General features: G+C 37.4%; 1 protein-coding gene across 1 annotated transcript in view; it reads right to left on the reverse strand.

Annotated features, from left to right (window-relative positions):
• Positions 1-2,176: 2,176 nt before the first annotated feature.
• The window catches only part of Tmem236 (transmembrane protein 236), a 43,767-nt gene continuing 33,838 nt past the window's right edge, over positions 2,177-12,105 (reverse strand). Inside the window, exon 4 of the mRNA XM_027928431.2 lies at positions 2,177-3,553. Coding sequence (XP_027784232.1) covers positions 2,970-3,553 — 584 coding nt within the window. The 3' untranslated portion in view covers positions 2,177-2,969. The remainder of the gene's footprint in view (positions 3,554-12,105) is intronic.

Here is a 12,105-nt window from a genome sequence, read left to right on the forward strand (position 1 = left end):
CTTAACCATACAAATTTAATTAGTAAATAAAAAAATTTTCATAAAATAAAATGGCTCCAGCGATGGATATTACATGCATTTTCTTTTTGTTATTTATGGCAAAAGTACTTATTTTCAGGCAGTATAGTTTCTAAGTGATATATTGCCATTTTAAAAATTTTAACTCAATGCATATTTCAATGCCTACAATGACATTCACTGAGTCAAGTCCTGCTCCAAGATTTACTACACAGGATAATAATTGTTAAGCAAACTGCCCAATGCCCAACATAAAATGCACATTCGACAAACTCTCTCATTTCTCTTTCCTTTTCTATGACCTATTGCAATTGTCACTCAGTGAAAAGGGGCCTGTGTATGTAAAAAAAAAAAAGACTATCATTCACACATTGTAATTTCCAACATAAGCTTTTAGAAAAAGATACTAAAAAATCTATTAAAGAATGTTTATAAAAATCATTACATCGTACAATATATCTGATCATAGAAAAAATGGAAGTGTATCTTTCAACAACTAACTTTATATGAATGTTTAATGAGGACATAATTATCAGTTGGGCTTCAAATATTACTTGGGATGAAATGTCATACTATAGATCTGACTACTTTTTTCCAGAAATGTTTTTAAATAGCAGAAAAGTAAACTTTTTATCTTGTTCAAAATGTATATGGGCCTTAATACCAATAACCATAGAAGCTATGAGAATCACAATACAATTTTAATAACATAACTTTTAATCACACAATGTAGAATTACAAGTGTTTCATTAGCATAATTTATTGTTATGTTTACTTAAATACCATAGACTTGAAGTCAATTAGATACACAATTCTTTTCCTCCTGCACATAATTTTTCGTACATGCCTTCATTACTTATTCAAAGTGTTGCCACTTCCCAAATATCAGGCACATTCATATTCAAACACTACATACAAAATGCATTCTAAACTCAAGTAATACTTTTGAGTTTAAAATTTCAATACAAAGATTAATACAAACTTATGTAAAATATTTCATATTTAGGAATATTATCAATCAATCACTGGGTTATACAGAATTTTCTTAATAAAAAATATTGCCATGGAAGAATTTGAAAGAAATTTTATGTGTACTATGTATTTTTTTAGGTTATGAGTATTATAAATACTCGTAAGATTGACAGATAAAGATGTGCATTGTTAAGCAGCATGCTCTGAGGTCTTTCTTTAAAACATTACAGATCAAGGAGGAACTCAAGGAAAAAAACACATAATTAAAGACTTAGAAAACACGCTACAATTTGGTTTATATGAGAACTCACAGAAGGGATATTCACGCATTTAATGAAAGAATGCCTATATTCACTTTGAAGAGTCAGCAAATTGCTCGTTTTTGAACTTAACAACACTTGATCAAAAGTTATAGCCTTAGGTAGCCTTAAGGTTTTACATATTATTTTTCACAAATGCAAAGCTTAAATTATCTTTCCCAGAGGATATGCAGGGATGCAGAAAAGAAAAGAGGAAAATTAAAACAATGCATCTAGTTGCTTGCTTCTTGGGGACAGTGCCCTTAAATACACAAGATTTATCAAGTTATTATTGTTTTCAGACAATATGCTAAGGGAATTACTTATTCTTTCATTGATTCAATCCTATTAAAGTAGAAGTAGTATTAGTTCATCTTTTACATGCATCCCACAGTGGTCAAAAAAAACCTTTGCAAATCATAATGCTAGCAGTCAAGCTTTTGACAGTAGACCTTCTCTTACAGTGTAAGAAAAACCATAAAACCTGACAAAGTGAGCCTGGGGGTCATTTGATGGAAAGTAAGGCACACAACATCACTTAGCTATTCTCACACTACCTGTTACCATGTCACTGAAGAAACTGGTTAGAAAATCATTGTTCTGGAGACACAAGTTGCTCACAAGATTCCCTTATCAAATGGTGAGCCCCAGCTGCGGATATCAGAGTGTCCCAACACTGTGAAAGCAAATTATGTGATTATGTACATAATTATTTTAAGGTTTCAAGATATTCATGACATAGTACCACAGATTGTTGAAGTATGTTGACTTCATTATATTAAACAACACTCACGTTAGTACTACACCACTAGCAAAATAACTAAGGCTTAAACTGTGTCAAATATCTGTTAAAGTAAATTGCTTTTCATGAAATCAATCAATTATGTAAAAGTCACTTGCAGCAGAGGAAAACTGTAATTCCAGGGTTGAGAGATATAGTTGCTCAGTGACCAAATACTTGGCTAACACGCATGAGTGTTAGGGTCTGTAAACAAGTCAAGATGGCGCAAGGAGCTGGGATTGATCCTCAGCACTGCAATAAAGAAAAAATAGCGGTGTGTGTGTATAATTCTATGTTTGAAGGAATCCCTACAACTTCAATTTTCAGATTTAAAGAAAGTTGAATCTAAAAGTATTCAATAACTTCAGGTATATTTCCTAAAAACTAATTTTAATTAATTAATGTAACTTTTTAATATTTTTTAGTTATAAATGGACACAATATATTTATTTTATTATTTATTTTTATATGGTGTTGAGGGTCCAACGCCTCACACATCCAATGCAAGTGCTCTACCACTGAGGTATAACCCCAGCCCTCATGCAACTTCTTAATGTAAAAGATATACCTCATTCTTGAGCTAAATTACAGGGTAAACATTTCCATTTTTAAAAAGTCTTTATTAAAGAGTGCTTTAAGAAAAAAGGCAGTATACATAACTAAAATTAACTACTAACATTTTCTTGTGATCCATTGTAGCTCACTTATATGAATATAACTGCTTAAATTTAGCACCATTTTTATATATCAAATTGATATGCTATAGTTATTAAAAATGCTTTTTCTCTACAATCTATTCTTCATGTCTTTGTATAGTACAAACACATATGATCCAGGAAAAAAAATTATTACAAATGTGCACATATGCTTAATGAAGTCTCTGAGTTTTTCCTTTCTTTTTAAAATGGAGATGCTTCAAAGGTAGAGAAAACCCTGAGTTTGGTTAAGTAATTGAAGTAAACATAAGAGAGAGTCACTAGTATATTTTTACAAAGTCCCAGTATGGGTGTAATAGTCCCCAGGACAATAATTAAACTAAGTCTCACAAAAACAAAGGGTAAATCCTGTAGTAGGATGCCCAAGGAATTCAGAAGAGGGTTCTTGGGAGTGAATATTATTCGAAGAAGAGAAATGAAACTGAATATGTAGACTGGGTACAGCCAGCCCGACTTGTACACAGCCGAGTGACCAGCAACACGCAACATTTCCACGGTGTCTGACCACAGCAGAAAGCTCCACAGGAATACCTCTGCCCGGACATCTCTGCGGGACATTGTTCTCAGGATTCCAGAGTCAAAGGAGGGCTCCTGGGGTCCCACTAAGACGGGAACATGCCTTTGAGTCACTGCTCCTAGTGGCCGCGACACTTGGATGGGGTTGGCTCTCTGGGGAGACGCAGGGCTGACTTCATTTTGTCTCACTTGCTCCGTCACAGTTTTTATTTGTTGCAAAGAGGTTGTGTGGATGTGCCCATCTTCATTGCCTGCAATCAATGGATTTATTTACATTTTAATTTAAAATTTTAATATAAACTGTATTAAAATTTAAAAATCCCAAATTTGCCCAGCATGGTGGTGCGTGTATATGATCCAAATGAGCCTGAGGCAGGAGGATCACAAGTTCATGGCCATCTCAGCAATTTAGTAAGACCTTGTCTTGAAATAAGAGTGGTAAAGAACCCCTGAGTTCAATCCCTGGTACCAACAACAACAACAACGATAATCTAAAAATTCAAGTTAAAAGAAAATTGTTAGTGGTTTCCTTATTTGAAGCCTATTTTTTTCACACAGAATATAAAAATGTGCTGCATGCTGAAAAAAATACAGAGGTTGAGAAGGTTCTTAGTGTCTGAGTGTCTTTCTGGTTATGAATCCTAAGTACTTTTTTGAATTGATTTTATTTTTTAAATACACAACAGCAGAATGCATTACAATTCTTATTACACAATTAGAGCACAATTTTTCGTATCTCTGTATATAAAATATATTCACACCTATTTGTGTCTTCAAACATGTACTTTGGATAATGATGTCCATCACATCACATTCCACCATCATTGCTAACCCCCTGCCCCCTCCCTTCCCCCTCCCACCCCTCTGCCCTATCTAGAGTTCCTCTATTCCTCCCATGCTCCCCCTCCCCTCCCCATTATGTGTCAGTCACCATATATCAGAGAAAACATTTGGCATTTGTTTTTTGGGGGTCAGCTAACTTAGCATTATTTTCTCCAACGCCTCTCCTCAGTCTAAGTCATTTTTACCATTTTATTGTAACAGCCATTATTTTTACTGAATTAAATGCTTTTATGCACTATTTAGTCCTCGGGACAAAATAAGAGTATCTCATTTTACAAATTGGAAACTGAGGCCCAGGAGGTTAAATCCATACACAGTTAGTATGCACAGAGTTGGAATCCACACCCAGCTTTCTTTGACTCTAATTGACAACTCTTAACCTTAAAGCTGCTATTACCAGTCTAAAAGCATTACAAAATATATGAGTATCAAAAAATCAAATTAAAAGTTCACCAGTCCAACTTTACCATTTTGTAAGATAAACAGACTGACGAGAGTCACTTCACCCCCATTCTGTAAGTGGAGAGTTTAACAGTAAGAGGGAATCTGTATTATCACTAGAGAATCAGAGTAAAGTGTGGAGGTTGGAGATTATGAAGGGACCCTCAAATCTCAAAACCCACACCAGATGTTGATGGCACTGTCCATTTTTGCTGCTGTCTTTGATGCTGGGGACTAAACTCAGGGTTGTATGCATGCTAGGCAAGTGCTCTACCACTGAACTACATCTCCAGCCCAATGGCACTGATTTCATACATGAAAGGTATAGCACATTCTTTTTCAAACACTTATCTCCTTAAGCATTATTTTTGTTGCTAGGAATTCGCCAGGCCTTGATAAAGTTTACGCAGTGAACATACTCAGCTGCCAAGTTACCTGATAAGACCGAATTTAAAGGGAGACATTAGATTGAATAGCTCTAAAGGTCAAAGAGACAAAATCAATAAAAATTTGTTTTGAACAGCACTGAGCTGAAAACAAGAACATTTTAAAATAAATTATGATTAAGGAGTAATAAAATGCTTGGTGATGACAGGAGTGTTTTGTTAAAGGACACAATAAAATTTGTTGTCATAAAACTAACTATTTTTAAATTTTAAGATTGAATTGAGTATTTTTATTAACTAAAAAGATTATCTAAATTCTTAATGAAACATTAGTTCTGGTGTGAATTATTCATAAGTAAATAGTAGGACCCATGATTCTTTGAAACCTCTTTACAAACCTCAGAAGTCACAGTGGCTTCAGTGGGTATCATCTTAACAAACAATACTCAAGTCAGAGGTAAAATAATACATATTATTATTATTTATTCATGAAATTATCTCTTTTTAAACTTAGAAGTTCACTTGCCCTTCTCATTTAATTTTTTAAAAAATCAATAGAGAAAGAATGGTTCTTAATAGAAAACAGTAGAATAGCCGAAGAGGTTCAGGGGAGTGAAAGTGGAGGTACTGGGTGTGACACCCTGCATAAATATGTCACAGTGAATCCCACTACTATGTATAATGCAGCAATTTAAAAATACATAAATTTCTTGGCATACGTCATGCTGTAGAGAACTCTCCTTCACCTTCCTTAGTAGAAAAAGTTCTTTGAATGAAAATCTAAATCCCTTTGTGAACATGAAGAGCCATAGTGTATGATTTGGACTTTTGAAAGATGATTGCAAATTCAGCATTGTTTCAAGGCCAGGAAGTGGCTGGCCATTTAAGAAGTGAAACATTAACATTTTCTAAACAGTCAGTGAGATTAATAACAGCTGAGAGTAAGAGCTATGGGTATGAACAATGAGTTCCACGCTGGAGTTCATTTTTGATGAGATATTAGACTCTAATCCATGTGTATTTTGTCCTCTTTTCAATTTAATATGGATTAGTTCAGATTTTGAGGTACAGGGACTCTGTCAGGTTTTGTTTTTCCCAGCAAAAAAGTCCAGGAACTATTAACTGGAAATTTCTGTTGCCTTCCCAGCAGGGCAAAGGTGAGTTAAAAAGCCAAGAAATCTTTTTGTCACTGGTTTGGATCAGCAAACATATCTCTAAGCATTTGTATACACAATATTATGTAAACATTTGTATGCTCAATATTATTCCCTTTGGCTCTGTGATTAGGTTCCTCTTCAAATTAATACTTTATAAACTTCCACTTAGAGCTGAGATTCTTTTTCCTGTTGTTAGTTTGTTACTTGTTCTATTTTAGTTAGTGTGTGTGTGTGTATGCATCCCTAAAAGATATAGGCATGAAGAGAGCAATCCACTCATATACTAAGAGATCACAGTGACTGTAACAAGTAAATATAGTAGCTACTCTGCATAGCTCTCCATATCTAACGTCAGTTGCTGAAATTACTTTTTAGCTTCACTGCAAACTAAATAATTGAGACAGTGTTATCTGGTAAGCAGACAAATGTGGAAGTAGCTCACTCCTATCTATTTGACTTTACTACTATTTCTATTGCTTTAGTTCTACTTCTAACTTGTTCCCTAAAAGTCTATGATAGTTTAGGAGGAATGAATACAACACAACCTGACAAACCGGTAGTGAGGCATTTTCTATGTGACTATGTATTCCTCCTACAAAGACAACAGGAACACATGAGTTACCTCAATCAAGAGGGAAGAAAAGAAAGAGGAGTCACAAATCAGGACTGAAGCTGATATTGCAATGTGCTAGTTGGACTGCCAGCTGCCTGGGTGTTCAAGTGCTGCATGGAGCCTAAACTGGACATCAGCCAAAGAGATGGCAAATAGTATGGAGACAGTCCGCTCCTCATGCCTATGAGTCTCCTTTGCTCATACCAATAAATACAAAATAATAAATGGTGACAGGTCTTTGAAAGGAAAATAGAGTCATCCCTCAGTTCTGGTTCCTAAACACCCATGGGAACCAAAATCTATGGATGCTCAAGACTCACCCTCCTGCCCCCACCCCCCGCCCCCACCCCTGCCATGTACCACCTTCTTCCCCCCCCCCCCCCCCCCCCCCGCCGCAATACTTTTGGTTCATGGCTGGTTGAATCCTCAGATGCAGAAACTATGGATACGAAGAAGTGACTGGAACTTCTGAAATGAGAGACTATCTCAGGGGATTCAAATTGGCCTATGGAGCCAAGGGAGGCTCATCTGAGCAGCGACGACTAAGCAGAGACAGAAAGAATAAGTAGGGATTAATTAGGGGACAAGTGCAAAAAGAACTTTCCAGGTGGTAGGAACAGCATGTGTAAAGATTCTTCCAGTAGCATGAGATGAGGGGAGAGTTCAGGGAGGGGTTAGGGAAGCAGGAAAGGCAGAGGAAAAGGAGAGGGGTCAATATTTATGAAGTGCTTTCTTCATACTGATCAGTATTCTAAGCTTTTTATGTGCATTAACTCACTTACAAAAATCCTAAGATGTAGATGCTATTATATTCCCATTTTCAAGATGAGTAGATTGAGGCAAAGAGAGACTAAGGACTATTCCCGAGGTCACACAGCAGGCTAGTAGAAAAACCAGAATTTGGATCCCAAACCTTAACCACTATACCACATTGTCTGTGGCAGAGACTGATTAGATACATCCTTAAGGGCCAGGAGGAAAGTTTTGGTCTTTATTCCAAGTAGAAAGCCTTTGAAAATATCTGGGCAATAGACAGACTCACTTAGAGGAGATGGAAGTCAAAAAAGGACCGTGAGGTCAGCATAAAGGCAGCTGACATATAATAAGATTCTGACTCATTTCTCAGCAACTAGAAGACAAAGAATTACTCGGAAACCAAGTATGGCCAGTCTTGATTAATAGTCTCCAGATTCGTTTTTTCCTTCAGCAGAAAATGTTCTAATTAAGAAATCTAACTGAGTGATTCAGTCATAACACTGAAAAGAAAATCTAGAGAAGAAAATTAATAGTTCTATTAAAATAATTTTTTTAAGAAAACAAGCATGCACAGAAGTTTTAGTCAATGCTCTCAGAGAATGAGAACAGGAAGGATAAAGGCAACAAATTAGAGTACATACAAAGGAAAATTATAAATATTGTTACTTTGACACCATACACTCATTGAGGGAGGAAGACAAGTAATATCACGAAGTAATAAATGCAGAAATGTGGTACCTATCTAATAGGGGTGGCCACACTGAGGAGAAAGTCAATTTGCACTGAGATCAGTGACCCAAAGCATAAAAGCCTGGCCCAATAGCAATCCCCCTACAGTCAACAGGTTGAAGGACTTTAGAGGCCTGCACAGGGCCCACCACTCAGATCGCCCTGCTCTGCCTCAGATTGCTACTGCTCTGGCCCCAGTCCTAGAGAGAGCCCTTTAAGCAAGTCGATATGGACTGATTCCACGAACAAGCCCTGGAAGCCATCAGGAGAAGCTGGCAGCACAGCCTTGGGAACCTGCATAGCTCATGGGTAAGAGAAGATGTAACGTGGCATGGAGCCCAGCAGAGCATGCCAGGGTGGTGTGGCACTTGCATAGCCCAGCAGGATTCAGGCAGACAGACAGATGGCACCACCAGCAGCAGCAATGGTTCAAAGCATTTCAGAAGACTCTCAGGCAGCAGTCATCCCAGAGGTCACCAGGCAGGCAAGAAAAGGGCAGATGTGTGATTCCGAGAAGACTGTCTTTGAGTTCATAGGAAAAGACTTTATCACCACCCCCGACAATAACCCATGCACACGCTCAGAAATAGGGGGACTTGGCACCCTAAGATAACAGTGGAAGCAGAGCAGGAGAAAACAGTGTTCCTAGAGAAAGGACCCCACTATTAATATTCATACAATGTGAACAAAGAATGACCAAGGACATCTGCACCTTAGGCCAGGAATTAACTCTTCAAAATCCAAGACCAGAAAATTTAGATATTGAAAAATCATTGACCTTTCATTTCAAACTGAGGTTACTAATGACATGGAAAAATCAAATTTGAGCATTCAAAAGAAATGCATACTGAACTTTTATGTTCCCCTTTTCCTATCAGTCTCGGGAAAATTTACTTGGACAATATTCTGCCACCCTCACATGTTTCATTGGACATACTAAAATTGCACACATTTCTTTTTTGCCTGTTTAGGAGAAAATGAACAATATAATAACAAATTGTTAAAATTATGCATAGCTCTCCCAATCGGATGGAGCCTTCACTCAAGAAAAATTTTGATGGCCTCTGATGTCCCATGTCTGTTGGCTCAGGGCTTACTCCATGAGAGGTTTTGGCCCAACCCCCATGGATCTAATCCTGACAGCTGGTACTTCATTAGAAGGTATAAATCAGAAATTCTATCCTCCTCTTGCCCTCGCCTAGTAAATGACCACTTATTTCTTGAGAAGAAAAACTCCTGGAACTGACACACTTTCCTGAAACTTCCTTCTTCTACATAGCTCCGGGAGGACGAGGAAGGAAATACCCTCCCTTCTTGGCATGGCCCTGAACACAGTGTTCCTCACTGTCATCCCTGGACACATTGCAAAACACTGTGTTATGGAAATCCAGCTCACTCTGGACTCATACTGTATAATAAGCTATTTCTTAAAAAGAAACAAAGAGGAACTCAAAATGCCATTCATTTTATTCAGAAAAAGCTCCCCACCCCCTGCCATTCCTGCCCCCACCCCCACTTTCAACCTTTGTGACATCTCTTGCATTCTAACCAGTTAAGGTGTGATCTATTGTATTTCAAGAAAATCTGGAAAGTGAGTTCCTTTAGGAATTTAGATTTGGCCTCTCGACTTTTACCTTGATATTAGTCACAGCTCCTAATACTTTTTATAATTGAAGATTCTTATCAGAGTGGGCATCAGGATTGTTATGGAGCTTTAAAAGTTTACAGATGGTAGGTTCTCCTCTTCCTATCTGTAGACAGAGTTCATGTGTGTGTATCATGCTGCTGGGCACCCACAATTAAGAGCCCCTGCATATGTGTTAACAGATGTAATAACTCAGAAATAACTTCAAATTTCGATAAAATCATCACTGCCATTCATTTTTTAAAATTGTGCTTGGGGGCTGGATAAAAAGCATGTTTAGCATGGGTGAGGCCCTGGGCTTGATCCCCAGCATCATTTAAAAAATATATGGAAAAGCAAATTGTTTTTGTTTTTTGTATTTTACTTAGAGACAAGGTGCCACTGAGCTGCTTAGCACCTTGCTTTTCCTGAGGCTGGCTTTGAACTCTAGATCCTCCTGCCTCAGCCTCTTGACCACTGAGATTACAGGTGCGTTCCACCATGCCAGGCTAACAAATTGTTTTGACAAGTCAATATCAAGAAGAAATAATACAGGAAGGAACAGTTCCTTTTCCTGCTCTACAAACTCCTAAACCTGGATCCGTTTTATAGTTCTACCTTTTCTACAATCAATGCCCAGATTTCTACCTATCACCGAAAAAAAAAACCACATAATCTTGACTGGTGGCAGAACACACTCCCTGTTTCACTCCTTACTGTAACCTCGGCCTGGCTCATTTACCCCTCTCCCTGGCCCTGGCCCACTTCACTCCCACCCTGCAGCAATCGTTCCAGAGCTTCTACATTCTGTTAGTCTCCCTATCACTCATCTCCACTGTTCTCAGCAGAAAATGTGCTTCCTGTTTCACAAAAAAAAAAAAAAAAAAAAACAGGGCATCATTAGTTGTAATTTCCCTCAGCCTGCTTTCTTTTCATTCTTCCTTGTTACTTTCATGATTGTAAACCCCTTGGAGAGTTTTAAAAATTCCTAGTGCCTGGCTTTCATTCCAGGATGCAAATATATGAGGATGCACCTTGGTGTCAAAACATTTTAAAGCTCCGTAGTTGATTCTAATATATAGCCAAGGATGAAAAACACTGCCCTGCCCTTAATTAGAGATTAAAAAATTAGAATCATTTAATGAGATTTTCTTGTTGAAAATCTGTACATGCCTAATTCCCATCCCCAATGGTTCAGAATTAGTTGATATGAATGGTTATACTTTGCATTTATGTTTGTAAAGCACACTATTGTTTGTTTGTTTGTTTGTTTGAAACATTGTAGCTATTGGAAAAAATGGATAAAAATTAGCCAGATGCAGTGGCACACTGTCATCCCAGCAGCTCAGGAGGCTGAGGCAGGAGGATCGCAAGTTCAAATCCAGCCTCAGCAAAAGCAAGGCGCTAAACAACTCAGTGAGACCCTGTCTCTAAATAACATACAAAATAGGGTTGGAGATGTAGCTCAGTGGCTGAGTGGCCCTGAGTTCAATTCCTGGTACTAAAAAGAAATAAGATAGATAGAAGCATAAATAAAAACACTTTGCCAGATCACGTAAGTTAATATATTGATTATTGTTATGGTTTGGATGTGAGGTGTCTCCCAAAAGCTCAGATATGAGACAATGCAAGAAAGTTCAGAGGAGAAATGATTGGGATGTGAGAGTCTTAACCCAATCAGTGAATTAATCCTCTGATAGGAATTAGCTGGTAACTGAAGTGGTAAATTGTGGCTAGAGGAAGTGGGAATTGGGGGCGTGACTTTGGGGTATATATTTGTATCTGGCAAGTGGAGCCTCTCTCTTTGCTTTCTGATCATCATGTGAGCTGCTTTCCTCCACCACACTCTTCCACCATGATGCTCTGATTAACCTTGACCCCCGAGGAATGGAGCTTGCTGTGTATGGATTGAGGCTTCTGAAACTGTGAGCCCTTCAATAAACTTTTCCTCCCCTAAAATTGTGCTGGTTGGGTCTTTCGGTCACAGTGATGAAAAAGCTGACCAAAACAATTAACATGTTTAATTTATTGGCTATTTTACATTAACCAATTTGCACTCCATAGAGAATTCAACTTTTCTTCATTAAACATTTAAATATAACTTTTTGAAAAAATAACTGATAAATAATTTACACTTTCAGTAAAAATAAAAAAGACTTTTTAAGCATAATACCAAAGACTGAACCAATAAAGAATGATAGCTTAAACTATGCCAAGAGTAAAAATCTTATTTTTTAAAGAGAGAGTGAGAGAG

This window comes from Marmota flaviventris, chromosome 12 (genome assembly GCF_047511675.1).
Source record: "Marmota flaviventris isolate mMarFla1 chromosome 12, mMarFla1.hap1, whole genome shotgun sequence".
Classification (NCBI taxonomy): domain Eukaryota; kingdom Metazoa; phylum Chordata; class Mammalia; order Rodentia; family Sciuridae; genus Marmota; species Marmota flaviventris.